Here is a 16,760-nt window from a genome sequence, read left to right as displayed (position 1 = left end):
CATGGGAACCTAGTCGCGTGTGCACATGTTCTCAAATCTCGATAATTGGAACTTGCTTAATCGGAAATTCCGGTATATTCGAACGGACGCTCTGACCCCGTCGGCATCACATGTAGGGCAACCGAATGTAGGGCTCCCACTAATTTGAACTTCCTTCATGAGAACAAATCAACGGTCTTCTTCGAGCTTGCATTATGCAATTTGACTGCATAACAACAGACGTCTAGCTACAAATGATTGCCTTAGATACGCCAACACGACGATCGAATCATGCGGAGACATCCAGGTCGGTGTGCCAGTATACCATAGCAGAGCCGGGGTTCGTGTTCAAACAAAAATGCCATTAATTTTGACATACAAGAAACTGCAAAAGAGAACTGTGAACGCAAACAATTTTGCTGATTTATTTCCCGGCCTATGAAATGTTTTAGATATGTTGGCTACATTCTCAACTAATGGGGCGTCTTTTCCATGCGTAGAGTAAGATGGAATGTAGCTATTAAGGCACGCCTAAAACAAAATAAATCAGCGTATTAACTGCAAAACAGGTTTCGAGATACAGGCATTACTCCCTCTGAATCCACATGCGGGTTTCCCACCTATCTTGGGATGCACGGGGTTCACCGTCCAAAAGCAGCAAAGGCTATGAGGGGCTTCACAGTGGAGATCTTCGGATTAATTTGGGCAGCCTTGATTCTTTAACGTGCGCCAACAACGCACCACACGTGGGAGGTATACCATTTTGCCTCCATCGAAACGCGTCCGCCTCTGCCGGGATCGAAGCTGCGACCTCGGAATCAGCAGTGAATACCAAAGACACTGAGCTTAAGTGGCGAGTACACCTTTGCTATGAATAAGTAACAAATCCCTGAGCACTGTCACTGAGTGTGTCAGGCGCTTTCTTTTTTGTGTCATTAGTAAAGTTCTCAAGCGTAAACAAGGGGACGTTTCCTGAGCTTTAAATGCCAAATAGAAGGACCTGCGGCATTATTGTCCAGCTTATAGTCATTTGCGCATGACCAGGCATTCCATTGTTCAATGTTAATCTCGTGCACACGCGAAGCCCGGGCCTTTGTCAGTGATAGCAAGGAACCGCAGTATCAGGCAATCTGTCGCCGCGCGACTTTGCGAGTGCATTGGAGAAACGCACGAACAGAACATAAGATATTTTTGCAAGCAGCAGCACATGCGTTTCTCTTGGTGCTTTCTGTGAATTGCAAATATAAACTTTATTCAATTACTGGTTCGCTGACAGTAACAAAAGTACTGCAGTGCAAGATAGCGTCATGGAGCAAATGATTTCCTCGTTTTCTTGGAAACGTAGTCATCTAGTATTTTTTGTGGTTTACCCAGTGAACAATAGACGCTCTATGTTCCACAGTAAACCATTTTATCATTTTGCAGAGCGGCGAAAATGATTCCGCAGCCCCCGCCGCGGTGGGTCAGTGGTTTTAGAGCTCTACAGCGGATCTTGAGGTCTCGGGCTGAACAACGGCTGCGGTTGCCACAATACGATGAAGCAAAACGCAATTAGGCACCCTCGTACGGTGTGACGTCAGTGCATGCTAAAAAAACAACTAAGGTGGCCGAAATTTCCGGAGCCGCCCTCCACTACGGCGTCCCTCATAGTCGATGTCGCTTTAAGATGTGAAACATCATAAACCAAAGCAAATAAATTCTCGAAACTTTTTTCAATCCATGAGAGGATCGTGTGTAAGCCTCAGGCAACCGGTTCTGCGGTTATAAGCCAAGCTCGAGGCATACTGTTCACATTCAGATAATTGGTTTTGCGCAGCTTTTGCTCGCGTAGTGCCAGCGCTGATATGGCAGGTATTGATGCACGGGTGAGCACAACCAAAATGAGGTGCTTACTTGATGCGTGACTCTGCTTCCTCTATGGTGTCGGGTAGGCTCTTGTGAAGAGTCTCCGGCACCAGCAGAAGGGATAACACGGCCAGCAGCTGAAGAAAGCACAACAGGCCTTCGTTCACTCCCGTCGGAGCTCCTTCCTGTAAGCATGTCGTTGAACCCCGTGAGTACGCCGCCGTAACGAACACTACGAAGGATAGCCGTGGCAGCTTAAGCGCCATAGAACGCAACGAAACAACCGTTTACGACGCCACCGAGAGGTATATCGACACCGACACGTGTCTTCAGCACAGCCATGGCACTCTTGTAAGCCTCCTGTAAGCCTTTTGCAATATCTTGAACAAGGGCAAGGATGCAAACGAGTAATATGCGTTGTGGGGCTAGTTGGTTCATACTCAGATAGATTTTATGCGCACAAAAAGACGACACAAAAAGACAAGGGAGACAGGAGGGAGCGCATCCTGTCTCCCTTGTCTTTGCAAACGAGGATGACGAACCGACCAGCAGTTGTAGATGGTGTTTGCAAGCTTTTCCGCGTATCGGAGACAAGTTAATGGTCGTTCGCAGCCAACTGGCCTCATAAAGCAGTGGCACTAGTATACGTCCGTCGCAAAGCGCAAACGGAACAGCATACCGCGTTACCGCCTGTATCGGTACCACCAGACGCCAGCATCGCATGCGCTGTTAGCGCTACACAGGCTTATGCTAAAATAACGTGACAGGCCAGCCCTGAGTGACGAAACGGCGATTATCAGCAAAAAAGAAAAAAAAAGAAAGAAAGAAAAGCAAGACAACCACTTCATTCTGCTCGGAAGCTGCGTTGTAGTGAGGTGATATTGAAAAAGCCGGAACATAGGGGGGAGGGGGGGTGGGCCGTGCAAACGCGCTCTTTGTGTGCGCGCTTGTGCGTATGTGTGCGATAGTGCGTGCGTGGTAAAACATTCAAACTGACTGACTATTCTTGTGAAAAAGCATAAAGGCTAAGAACGAAACTCTCCACCACAAAGGGGAGCATTTCCACGCTCGACCTTGACCGCATAGCTTTGGGCTAAATTTTAAACGGCAGATGAGGCCGCAGAGGACCAGTTTTCATTTTTATTTTTCAGTGTTATTCTATACCATCTGCGTCGTTCCGATACTTGTAATGTTCTCTTTTTAAATGGCCCACTTGATATTGCAGGTATACATCATTAGTAACTTTCACGCTCTTACGAGCTCTACAAGCAGTCGCAAGCAAGAGAGCGCCGTGCAGAAAAGACCGCGAGATAAATTGCACCACACTCGGTGCTGCTTGAATGTCAGTGCTGAGGTCTCGTTCGATCCTTCAGACGGAGGAAAGCGACCTTGGGAGTGCGCAATAGACTGGGGAAAGGTATAAGAAGGGGGAGGTGTGAGGGGGCATACGCACCATGACCATGAGTGGGGCGACGGTGGCACCCATGCAGGAGGCCATGTACGCGGCACCCACGCCTACGGTGCGCAGGCAGGTAGGGAACACCTCGGCCGCGAACACGCTCAGCAAGTCGGCCGCGCCAGACATGGACAGCATGCTTACTGCGTTAAGTCCGACGCGAGCCCATTGCGAATCTGCAAAGAGGGTGGAACAACATTAAAGTGCTTGAAAGTGCGTGAACAACTATATACCGGCGTGCCTGCCATGGCTCTCTTATTCCTGCCCTGTTCATAAGCTGCAGACTCACCCTTCATTCACCTCGTTCACTTCATCTTTACATATCTAATTTCTTTATTTTCCTATTTTTTGACAGCGAAGCAGAAAACGTTGTCAACACTGGTGAATAGGTGAATGTAATTTTTGTAAGGGCTCAGAAAATAATGTCGTTTAAACGAAGCTTTTCACTAAATGCAAATTTTTTTACTGATTTGAGACAAACATTTATTGATCACTAATAACCACTCATAAATTAGTCAATAATGGAGTCAATAATGGAGCCATTAATGATTTAATGTCTATTGATATGTTCAGTTTGAAATTCTGGAAAAAATTGTTGACATATGTAATCACTGTATTAAAGCTATACTCACGCAGTTAAGTACAGCAGTTAACGTGTTTTATCAACTACAATGACATAGAAGTCCTATATCTGCCTTTGAAATACATTAAAACCCTTCTACTCAAGCGTATGCCAAGGTACGGGGAACACATCTGCTGTGCCTAAGTTGATGTCGTACGCTGGTGATGCTAGCATACCTCTCATATGATTCCGTACTCTAGCTTATATGTCAAATACAGGAAATAAATGAATATTTGGTCTTAGAGGAACGCCTTAGTGTGGCTCTAGGGTTCTGGTAATAATTTTGACTACGTAGGTTACCATAACAAGGAACCCTAGGTAGTCAAGAGACTGGCAACACTCTGCTAGCAACCAAGTTGACGCGTGACCTGGTGACACTAGAATACTTCTCATTCCTTTTCATACTCTAACCTTATATGTCAAATAAAAAAGATGATTGGAACATGGATATTTGGTTTCAGAGAAAGGCCTTAAGTGGACTAGGACTCCGGTATTAATTTTGGCTACCTAGGCTTCCTTAACATGAAGAAAAATCTCAGTAGACGGACGTCATGCACTTTTCCGTAGTTAGCATCTGTCGAAACATGACCGCCGCCCGCAGATACCTGCTAAGCAGTCCCAGCCACTAAGCCACGGCTGCTGGTTTCTAGACAAAAACTCCATAAGGCAAGCACCTGGTCCAAATAAGAGAGTTAAACGTGAGCAGCCTCATGAAGTTGAGGTGTGGTTGGCGAGTTCCTAAGTATCACGACTAAGGTCAATGATTTCGATATCACCCTCAACGCGTGAGTTTGACGTCGAATCCATTTGTTACAGCATGACACCTGCGCGTATACTTCATGTCGCAACTATCGTTTGAGAAAAACAGCAGGAAAAACGCGTCCTCAAACACCCCAGACGAAGACTGCATTAGACGTGCGAATCAAGGCGATCGGGCAGATTTCGAAACAGCCGCATATTTCGCCGCTCTCTCCCAGAAGCATTATCTCGCACAAACCTCCTCCTTCGTTTTCTTCCTTACGCTGCTTTAAGAGAACTGCACAACAACATATACAGACAGCTTCTAGCGAAAATTAAGCAAACCCTATTCAGCAAGGTATTTAAAACCACATTTTGAGTGTTTTACTCAAATGCACGTCTTATTCTGCTTGTTTTTGCATTATACTTGTAGCCTGTCGCTTCGGACGTTGAACCCCACATACCATTCCATTTCATTTCATTTCATTTATTAATACTGTCAGCCACCATAAGGGGCTGTAACAGGAGTGGAAAATACAAAACGAAAAATGAGCAATATAGAACACGATTAAAATCAATAGTCAATCAAAAATTGTCTCTGAATGCACACACAAAACAAAAATTAATTACACAGAAATCGGAACAGCCATCCTACACAACAGCAATAGAACCTCATCACCCTGTGGTAGTGCCATAGATGAAATTTTCTAAATGGCGTACAAATTCAGATAATGATGATGATCGAACAGCAGAATCTGGAAGAGAGTTCCAGTGCTTACAAGTTCGCGGGAAATAACTAAACTTGAAGCAATTATTTTTTATAGCCGGCAATGGAATGAACCTACTATGACGATGCCTTGATGTCTCATTAGTTTTGATCTCAAAGTAGTCTGATTTATTAATTTTTAGATAATTATTGATAATGAGGTAAAGAGTTTTTAGTCTTTCATACCTGGTTCTGCTTTCTAACATCCTTTGACCTATCCTACTTAGGTCAAAGTAACGTTTGGTATGGTATTTTGTGTGTTCATCAGGTTCTGAACTACCGTGAATGAAAAAAAAAGATTCTGATAATTTGGAAAATAACACAGCGTGACATCGTCGTGATCCTAGCGATCGATCGTTCAATCGCCTTCTAGGACCGATGTTGAAAGAGTCACTTGTTAAAGCTCGCCAGAGTGAAAACAGAGCAAAAAAAAAAAAGGAGAAAGAAAGAAACTACACGTAATGCTACCTCTCAAGTCCAGTACGTGCAGATTTGGCAAAGTCGCCCTTAGCGGCTAGAGCATGTGACCGCTGAGGGTGACTGGTAGAATTTTTCGTGTCCTTTCTTGCACGGAGAGATGATCTGACTGTGGGTTAGTGGGATCTGACAGCAGTTCCCCTTCAGTCGACTTAATATTACAGACACATCGAATATCGCGTCTGAATTTTTCATGTTGAGAGCAGGACAAAATGTGAACGAACTTGCACGCGTTAGTTCTTGCCATAATTACCATCGTGCGACCAAAAAGCAACCATTTAGAGCTACAAACGAACAGATCAAGTTTCAATGCAAAAGTGCATCGTTAGTCGCGAAGGCGATCCAATAGGTGAAGAGGTTGTCGCGCTCCACGGCCGCTGCACAGATATTTTACCTCCAATAAACAGCAAGAAACTCGTGAAAAGTGATGCTGTTCTCTTTCTTGTGCCTCGCGGCGCGACCAGCTACACCACAGCTTGTCAGAATGTCGTAAATTATGCTCGAAAACAAGCAAGCGAAGAACAGCCAGGATGGTCCCGGCTTTTGCCTACGCAATGAAGAAGAAAGTCTGCCCCAACACCAGCGCCACCGCGTCTCCGTGACGTAATGGGATGACCTTGCCTATACGTGAGAGAACGCGTGCCGCTCAAGTAATAAATCGCTTCACACTTGTTTATAGGTGTCAATTGGCGTTGTCTAGACGGTCTACACTTCCTATTCATGGCAGCAGCGTCAAACATTAATTCGCTTGCAACTTCTGTAGCAAACGCGAGGACGTTCAATCTTCGTTGTTTTTTTCCTCTCAACGTACCTCCGAACTTTCCGATCAGGCGTTATTCAACTGTCAAATATGACTCTTTCTTTTTTCCCCATCTCAGCCGCTTAATTTTGGATCCGTTCCAATAATCGTTAGGTGCCGCGCAATGATTAATAGTTGTTGTCGCCATCATTTGGGCAAAGAAAACTACAAAGGCGCGCAAAGCGATAGTTACCGCCATTTGCGGGAAGCGAGGTGACGGTGCACTCACCGTGGGCCAGGGCCAAGGAACCCAGAAGCGCCGCCGCAGCCACGATGAAGCAACCAGCCAGCGTGGGTCGGCGCCAGAGGAACTTGACGGCCAGAGCACCGAGCAGGAGTTTGCCAGGAAGCTCCACCACATGAACGACCGCGTAGTTGACGAACAAGTCACCGCTGAGGAGGGCACTCGAGTATGTCAGATGAAAGTAGCGCAGGCGATGCGAGAATCTGCGGGTGACCGGTACACGACCCCTTTACTTTCGCGGTCTCTGTTATATGTATATATACTGTCGGATGCAACCCACGAACAAAGCGACAGGCTCCCCCCAAAAGAGGACCCTTCATTCAATGGCGTCGCCCGCTTATCACGACGCCGAATACCTCCTTTCGTTTGCTACATTCGACGTTGTTCCGCTAGCAAGTCCCAGAGGATTATTTAGGATAATCGATCTACGCCATTGGCTGTAGGGGAGTCCTTCAATGGGACACAAAACGCTCCGCTTTTTTATTTTATCCAAGTATATATAGCGCTCTATATTTCGGAAAGCACGAAAAATAACCCTGGAGGCGGTATTCTCAGAATCCTCGAATTAGATCTGTCCTCGGAAAAAAAAAAAAGAGGGGGGGACGCCGGCATCCCGTGAAGAAATCTGTCTTATTTTTTCCCGCGCCACCGACTCACTTATTTTACCTGACATCTTTTTGGTTTTAGCTGGAACCTTACTTCTACTTTTTTCCGTTACATGTCGCTTTTTTGCCACATTCTATTCTTCATTGTGCTGTAAGACATAGATTGCGTTTCCCCGTGGGGCGAGCTGCAAAAATGTATGCTAGAGCACTAGCATCTTTCAGCTTACATAACACCAAACGTCGAAGTGATGTGAGGCGTTCTTGAGATGTGTGTGTGTGTGTGTGTGTGTGTGTGTGTGTGTGTGTGTGTGTGTGTGTGTGTGTGTGTGTGTGTGTGTGTGTGTGTGTGTGTGTGTGTGTGTGTGTGTGTGTGTGTGTGTGTGTGTGTGTGTGAGAGAGAGAGAGAGAGAGAGAGAGAGAGAGATCTACCTGGTATATTCCAGCAGCAGCGCCGTCGACAGCGGCCTCGTGTTCGCTCTGTTTACAGCAATAGTGGCGCGGTACCATCGTCTACGTTGGGCCGGACGCTTATAGGGAACCAAAGCTGGAGTTTGCTCCGCGACGCCAGCGCTCGGTTTCCAGCGGAGCGGAGAGGAACTACAAAACCTACGCGCATCCGCGTCCGCGCTGCGCACGGCTGGTCTGCGGAGTCTGCGCAGCCCGCTCGCTCGGGAGCGCGTGCTACAGGCAGCCGCACGTGCACGCGGAGCGGGAGAAGGAGAGTGAGGACGAGGGGGGATGGTCGTGCGTCTGTGCGCGCAAAGCCGGCGCTCTTTGCCAGTGGTATTTCTTATTTTTGCTTTTTTCTGTGCCCCGCTGACATAGAGGCTGGCTGGAGGCACGCTTTTTATCGGTGCTTTCGAAAGTGAGAAATTATGATTAATTGACCGCCGCGGATATTGTTTTCAAAGAGCGCTCGTTAGCAGGCTCAGACAACAAAAACAACATGAACGCGAATTCGGTACTCGAAGGCATAGGCAAGCGACAGGTATTTTGAAGGACTTGAGGCGGCACCTCTTGATGTCTCTTCCATGTTGTTCAGAGAATGAAGGGTCCAGCCTTCTCGTTGAAATCCGCCTTTTGCGCGAGGATGTGGCGCCATCATGCGGGAGCGGGCGGGAAACACATTGAGCGGCAGTGTAGCAGACGACGCGAAAGCGCACCATACGAAATGGCCACGCCAACGCTGGTAGAAAGCGAAAGCTTCCCCCCTTTTTTTGGCCTCGGAGCGGAAAGTAGTGACAGTGATTGCAGCATATCATGTTCACGCAGTATGGGGGAAGGTAGAGCGTTTTCACAATCCACTCATAACGCACGTACGCATATACTATCTTCGTATTGTAAGAGCGTGTAGCGCGGGCCGTGTTCGACGTGACAGAATGAGACGCTCTCAGCGTGCAGGTTTTCGGCAGACAAGAGAGCGTGGGGGCAGAGAGAGAGAGAGGGATCTCAAAGGGCAAAGCAGCCAGGGGTTTGTTGATGCTGCAGAGCTAGGTGGAATCGTCTCCTGTGACTTTGAGCGTGTCTTGAGTTACCGAGCACAATGCGGTCATCGCAGCGCCGGCATGGTGCAATGGGCGTCGCTTCCTCCTCGCGTCATCTACAACCGTGCAGCTATAGGATTTCATCCACGAAGATCGGCAGAGAGGCACATATACACACCCCGTGAAAAGGGCATTGTCTCGGCCGGAATGCACACCTGCAGGAAACGCGCTGCATTTTTCTGGCAATGGATGATTCAGAGCTGTAGCCGGTTTCTGGCCTCAGGAGTCAGAACGGATGTGGTCGCAGTGGTGAAAAGGTTCTCGGTGCGCAGAGAATGGTCATTCTGTTGTGAAAGGATCTCCAACGTTCATTTCTGCCTCCGCCGCGATTTCTGCGGAATCAACAATTTGGTGACACATGTGAATCTCCTACATATCGGATGCGTATCGATCTCGGTCAGGAACCAACCCTGTTCTACGTCCAGAGCGATCCACTCTGTAGGTGAACGAGCATGAACCCTCCAGGAGACTCATTTATTGTGCCGGGCGGTTTCCTTGCCGTTGCAAACGGTTGGACGTAGACGACGATTATCAAGCTCCCTAACGAAGTGCATCTGATTGCGTACACCAAAGGAACAAAATCCGGATGCTTTGGCGTGCACGAAGGCGAGCCTTTAATTTAAAGAAAAATACTGTGCGGGTGCAAGAGTATCAAGTGCGTCATATGCTCCGAGCGGCAAAAACACAGATACTACAGGTATGTATGCATCTAAACGAAATATGCATGATGAAAAGTACCTACTGGAGTTTTCACCCAGGCTGTAGCGCACCAGGGATAGCTGCAATGAGGATTTTTTCGGTGCGTGATTGCTTTAGTTGCGCCGGGGCCTGAAGGCGATGTATTTTGTCCTTTCTTTTCTTTATGTGCGAAAGGGCTAGGTAGCTTAGATATCACAGGTGGCTCTGTGCGCTAGGCCGTAATATTTAGCATGTTTTATCGTGACTGCCTAACAAGAAAAAAAATACGGCGTTTTAATGCACTGCCGTTCGCGAGCCTCATGACCAGCTCAAACACTCGGCTCGCGAACGGCGATGCATCACAACAAACGCCCAATTTTTCTTTTCTTTTTAGTCAGGCGGAAGTCGCGATAAAACATGCTAAATATTACGGTCTAGCGCACACAGCCACCTGTGATATCTGCGCTACCCGGCCCCTTCGCACATGAAGAAAACAAACGACAAAATACATTGCCATCAGACGCGCCGAACAAATGCTCATTGCGGCTATCACTGGTGGGTTACAGGCTTGGTGCAAACTCCGGTAGATACTTTTCATTATGCACATTTCCTTTAGATGCATACATACCTGTAACGAAGTGTTTTTCGCACAGTCGAGAGTACGTAGTAGGTAGCTAAGGTCGGCCATTCACATCTTGACGCTTGGTGGCCCTAATTGTAGCTTCACGTCGTTGTTGGCCGCGGCTCGGCGAAGGAAACCTGAAAAACCGCGTCTTGCATCTTGGCGCGCTTAGAGAGTGGCAACCGTACGCGGCAGATGTGGTTGGCATCGCTTTGCCAAGCCTGTGACGGCTAGTGACGGCCACCGTGCCGCCCGGTGCCGCCAGCCCCCGTGCACTGGCGGCGCCGAGAAACGCCGTCGACGCCGCTCAATGTGTTTCCATCGGTCGCCGCTACGACTTCGCGCATGCGCAGAAAACTCGCGCAAAAGGCGGATTGATACGCGTGTACACAGCGACGAGTGCTCCGGGCGCTGGTTGGGGAGCTTCCTTTCCATTTGTGACTGCTCACTTGAAAGGGGCCTATTCAACTCTTTGCGGACAGACGTTTTAGGCGATGCTGCCGGCGCCGTGGTGCCTGTTTTCGGCGCGTTTAGGACGCGTTTCCTACAAAGGCACAAAGCATGACGCCTTACCCTTTGGTTCCTGCTGGCAGTGGTCAGGGGGAGTTCGCTGCTGTGGCGCTGCCATCCGAAATCAATGACTTATCTACATTTAACGATGAGAGGTTTCTTAATGACCTGGATCACTGACGAGAAGCTGAGGTATGCCATTTTTTCGGCAGTTTCCTCTCTCCGCGAGACGAAAAGCGAGGAAATGCCTGACGACTTTTCATGCAGGCGGGGACATGTCTCCAAGTAAACCTTTGTCTTCGTAATTCCACAGCTACGCTGTGCAATCCCTAGTTCAGTTATCTCCTCTAGCGAATGCGCAGTTTTGAGCTCCCGAAGCAGGATCGCGTATGAGGATAGAACGATTAACGTATGTGTTTTCCCTTTATAAGCGCCGAGTGATGGCATTAATGACATATATCTGTTTCTTGAGGCCGACTTGGTTTCGCGATGGCTGCTGCGGCACCGCCAGTTACAGAGGTGCGAGATACGAGCCGATACCAGATACCTAAAAAAAACAACCGTCAACCATCGTTTCAACACGAAAGAGAGAAGGGAGAAAAACACTTTCACGAGTTTTGCAAAAAAGCGCGCCTTCACATTTTTATTCCAGTTTTTTTTTTCTTTTTTTTTTTTCTTGCCCCCTTTGTTGGAGCGCGATGGCGACCAGAATGCGGCCGGAGGAGGAGAGAAACAACCGAGCGCGCGCGCGCGAACCCGTGCTGGAAAGCAGCGCGGAGCAGACGACAGCATGCTTTTCTATGCGGCGGGGAGCAGACGATGCGGCCGCACTGCGCGGAGGTTTTGACGGGGTCTCCATGGAGGGCGCTGACGCACAGTAAAGTCCCTCGATAATTTGAAAGTAGCGACACTCTCCTCCACTCCGGCACATTCCTCCTCGAATATCCTCGCCCGCCGCCTGCGCGCGCTGCACACGGCACGCTTTTTTGGGCAGCGCTCCTTCGCCATCCGGGAAATTGACTGGCACGCGCGCGCGCTCTTAAGTTTGCGCTTTTTCCACGCTCTGTTATCGAATAAAGACACGAGTAAGACATGCGACTTGCTTGTCTGTACCGCGAGCCACATAAATTAGCGTCTCGTACGCGCAATGAAAGTGCAAATTACGAGCGCTTGCCGCATGAACAAAAACCGCTTGCTGCATACACCTCACATTCCTTTTGACTTTTCATTACCGTGTGTCTCAACCCGTCATAATATATTAAGCATAATATTTACTATATATTTGAACATTCCTGAATATTCTCAGCATACCGATGCTGAGTTAAATGTATTTTCACCTCAAACTAATTTTACCGGAAGTAAAGTTTGTGCAGTTGTTAACGAGCGGAGTTTCATTAATGCGATAGTTGCTAGCAAGAGGCTGGAACAAATGCTTTGATGGTCATCCTAAAATTTTTCAATAAGGTTTAGACTGAGGTTGGTACCGCGAAGTGCACATGCAGCTGCTTAGTTGTTTTCGTAGTTAAAAATTTTCGCGGCTGCTTGAAAACGATCGAATATCAACTTTTTTCTGTTAAGAATGAAACGGATCTAGCTCCTGCTGTCGGCAGCCTTGAAGTGACGTCGAGCCGAAACCGAGAGCCAAGATCAGGGCACCGATTTCCCGTCATCCGTACCCCAAAATTTGGCCCTGTCGACCACCGATACTTCACCTTGTCGGAAGTTCATCCACATTGGTGTCAACTCTAATTTTAGTATGACCAATATTTTCTTTTTCTTTTGCTTTGACTAGACTAAAGAAACGTGACCCACAACGCTTTCAACTCTTTAGTGGCAAAATGTGGAAGAAGTACAGGCCTTATGTCGATAACTGCGACAGGGTGCGCACGTACAAAATACTGCTATGTCAACTCAAGACCAAACAGCATTGTTTTCTTTGTACACACTAGACCTCTCGGGTCCAAGGCCGACGGCTACTCTACGCTACGAAAATGGACATGACGCCCAAATTTCGGGGGTCCAGAGAGCTAACTGTTGGGAATAGGCCACCTAGGTTTGGAGGCCACCACTCAATTCGTCATACGCAAATTAGGTTGGACACCAATTTTGGTCAAATCGGACGAGGTCAAACTTCGGGGGTCCAGAGAGCTAAATTTTGGCAATGGCCCACCTAAGTTTGGAGGTAATCCCTGAAATCGCACTACGCAAATGAGGTTCGTCATTAATTTTGCCACCTTTTGAAGTGGCCAAATTTAAGGGGTTTCTGGGACTACATTCTGAGGGAGGCCCACCGAAATTTGGACGTAACCAGTAAATATTCAAATTAGGTAGGACATCAATTCTCGCCAGATTAGGATGAGGTCTAATTTCGAAGGTCTAAAGAGAGAAAATTTTGATGTGCGGATATATATACACTATGTGGACAAGTTCTGCGAAAGAGTCCTCTACACTCTCCTGCGACATAAACCTATTAATGAATTAACAATCTCCTTCATTTCACGCGTTAGCGCTGAAAAGCGAGACCTTTAGTTCAGACATTAAAGCGGCTATTGCATGCGCATTGTATGCATCAGCTTTCGCTATTATATAGCACGTTGAGCAGAACCATGAAGTCAAAACAATAACGCGCATAACGGCGCAAAATGATCAGTGAATTAAGTGAGATTATCAGCTTTATGATGCGCTTGCAAGCAGTTTCATGTCGCTTGGAACAAATGCACAGTACGTCGCAGAAGCAGCAGAGGTGACTAGTCTTCGTCGGGGTGAAGTGCTTGCGGCTGATGTTGTTGAACCACTTTTTTATTCGAATGTTGGCCTTCTTTCCGCTCGGAATTGCGAAAAAAATGAAGCCTTTTTCACGACAGCTTGTGCAAATAAATATGCCGCAGCTGGGTATAGCGCTGCATTAAAACAGCGCGAATAGCGCGAAGTGCAAGCGCGGAATGCTCGGGAGCTCGCTCATACAAAACAGCGGCTGCCTAAAAAATGGCGCCGGCTAAAAATGAAAACACAAAAAGAGCGAACTTTTCGCGCGCTTTTCCCGGCGACGGCCTGCGGAGCCAATCACCGTTGAGAAGAGCGCCGATGGGAGAGTTGAGAGAGGAGGATCTGCGAGGGGGCGCGGAGCGGCGGCAAAGTTCACAGAAAGTCGCTACTTTCGTTTTATCAAGGGACTTTAACGCACAGAGCGGCACAGCGCCCCCTGGCCCAGGTTTTCTCCCCTATAGTGGCGCTTCTGGTTGGTCGTGGTTATACCGGCTAACGCTCGGCCTGCCTTCCGTATACTCAATTTCACAAGACATTAGACGCATCCGAAGGAAAAAAGTGATCTGAGCCAATGGCGGTAGTGTGGAGCACGTGGCTTTGCTGATGCTCTCATGCACTTCCGTCATCGATAGGAGCGTAGAACCATAGCCTCCTTTATACTCTCTGTGCCTGGCAACTCCGCGCTCCGCGGCCATCGCCGCCGCTCCTCCTCCGTTGAGAAGTTACGCCGCAAGCTGCCGAGAGATGGCGACAGCGACGTAGGGTCACCGTCGCCAGGCGAGTGCCGGGTGCGCTGTGTTGCAAAGCTGTCCGGACAGCCACGCGCTGTAGCTCTCTCGCTGTTTCGTGGATTGTTTTGCAGCGTGCAAAGTCATGCTTTTACTTTTATCAGCCTTCGGGTGCTGCAGGAATACAGCATTGCATCAAGTGGTAAGTGCCAGCTTTGCTTTATCCTTCCGCCGATCGCTGCGTAGTGTTCAGCTGCTTTGAGGCTGGTGAAACATAGTGACAGCACCAAAACCTGTTTATTAAGCGTCAATGCTGCAATAATAATGTTAGTGCTCGTGTGCTTTCTGGGCTGAAATGCTAATTGCTTCCTTGCCTAGCTCGTCTGCGTAGTGTGTTGAATGTGCTCCTGCAAAGCTTTTTTTTCTCCCCAGTATACGCTAATTACGAAATTTTGTGATAAAATAGAAGCACAAGCTTTACCTATTGTGAAGATGACTACGTTAAAGTGAGTTAAACCGAATCGTGCAAAGCCTATAATAGTTTCCCTTGTCAACTAAATCGATGTGCCCCTCTCTAGCATCGGAAACCGCAAAACTCGTACTAAACCGCATTGAGGCCTGTGAAAAATAATGTTTGTTATGCGTCAGTAAGGTAATAAAAATATTATATATGCACGTGTATTTTCCGGACTACGGTGCTAACTTCCTCCCTGGTTAGCTCGTCTGTGTGGTATGTTACATGTGCTCCAGCGCAGTATTTTTTGTTTTGCTAATTGCGCACTTCTGTGATAAAATAAGAAAAAAAGATTTACCTATTGTGACAATTACTTTGAAGTGAGGGAAACAGAAAGATGCAACGCGTATATTTGCCTTCCTTGTTTTTCATGTTAAAAAAAAAAAAAAAACATTTGTACGACGCGCTGATTGATCGAAAGTAACAGCTGATACCGAAATGGTTCTCCTTACAGATCTCAATGGCATACTGCGATGCAGTTGTTCCAATCATCTGCAAATCAAGCTGGCTTCTGAAGTGCCCTATCAGTGACAGCAGTCACCGTGAACATTTTTTCCTACTAATGGCAACGATTCATACCACCACTTCTAATACTCGTGTAGCAACTGCTGTTGTGAAATGTGTAAATAAACACTGATGCCTTTCTTCTTAAACTTTATTTTACCGCAGCATAGATTAGCACTGTAATTTTTCTATTACCGTTGGCACTAGCGCAACAGTCATGCAGTTTTTCGAGCCATGCGCAATTTCTTGAAACTGCCTCACATAAAATGTCATAGCATTAGTGTCCTTGCTTAACAAGTATCATGGTCACTTTTTATGCTTAGAGGATGTTGGCCTTACAAGTAAATTTGATGAATATGCACAATTCATGTTTAGGGACAGTTATCCCGCGAGCGAATAACAGCGCTCCCGCCCTCGCGCCGACGTTCGCACCCGTGCGCCTCGACCCCTACGTCAGTGGAGTCCTCAGCGAGGGCGCCGCGCAACTTTACCAGACGGCGCCGTTGTATTGTTCGCGCGCCGTGTTGACAGGCACAGAGAGTATAAAGGAGGCTATGGTAGAACACAGTAACGTATTGCGCACAAACCTCATAGGCCCAGATCGCCCCTATTGCTTTTGTTGCGCTGCAAACAGTTTGTGAAACAGGTACAGCATCTCCATCAACACTGAGTGCAGCAACAATTCTATACAATCACCACCGGAAGGGTTGACCGGTGTTCCAATGACGCCTTGTGTTGTGGGCTGTTCCCCAAGGCCACCAATACGTCCAGTCGATTGTACATTTCTTTATGAGTAATATTATTTTGTCTGTTAGAGTTCTTAATGAGCGGAAAGGAGAGGAACCCGCACTATATAAAACTAGCCAGGTGGCCCCTTCTGGTCAACTCTTTAACCATGCTTCTTAGCCATGTTTTCAGCAGTGCCAGCACACATATCAGACACCCAGGTGACCGAGATCGCAAATAATTGTTGCATATTTTTTTTTTAAGTCAAGAAAGAATCCGATTAATTTCTCTTTTCTTTTCCTTTTTTTCCCTAGGATTCTTGCCTAGGGTCGATTTTCGCCTTGTAGACGTTTTTTGCTAGGGGCTGCTTCCTTAGGGGCCTTTTTTTCGGCGGTAGTGTTTTCTAGGGACTTTTTACCTATACCCATCAATATCAACTTATTTTCCACATTGCCTTCTATATCTCTCTCTTTCTTTCTCTCTTTGCCAGCATAAATGTTTGTTAGTTTTCAAATATTTAAGCCAGGCATAAGCTTGTAGAAACAAGGAACTGAGGATGACACGGGAATAGGCAGGACGAGCTCACCTAGCGAAGTCCCCCCCTCTTTCCACTTGAGCAGCGAATTTTACGTTGACA

General features: G+C 47.4%; 1 protein-coding gene across 2 annotated transcripts in view; it reads right to left on the bottom strand.

Moving 5' to 3' along the window:
• The window catches only part of LOC146202194 (organic cation transporter protein-like), a 101,524-nt gene that overhangs the window by 1,545 nt on the left and 83,219 nt on the right, over positions 1–16,760 (bottom strand). For both annotated transcript variants that reach the window (XM_084588009.1, XM_084588010.1), the window contains 3 exons: positions 6,912–7,129; positions 3,278–3,456; positions 1,873–2,009 (listed from right to left, as the gene is read on the bottom strand). In XM_084588009.1, coding sequence (XP_084444135.1) covers positions 1,873–2,009; positions 3,278–3,456; positions 6,912–7,129 — 534 coding nt within the window. The remainder of the gene's footprint in view (positions 1–1,872; positions 2,010–3,277; positions 3,457–6,911; positions 7,130–16,760) is intronic.

Source organism: Amblyomma maculatum, chromosome 1 (assembly GCF_055883805.1).
Source record: "Amblyomma maculatum isolate TAMU_Amacu chromosome 1, ASM5588380v1, whole genome shotgun sequence".
NCBI classification, from domain to species: Eukaryota; Metazoa; Arthropoda; class Arachnida; order Ixodida; family Ixodidae; genus Amblyomma; species Amblyomma maculatum.
Note: the sequence above shows the minus strand (reverse complement) of the source record. Positions and strands in the feature narration are given on the sequence as shown.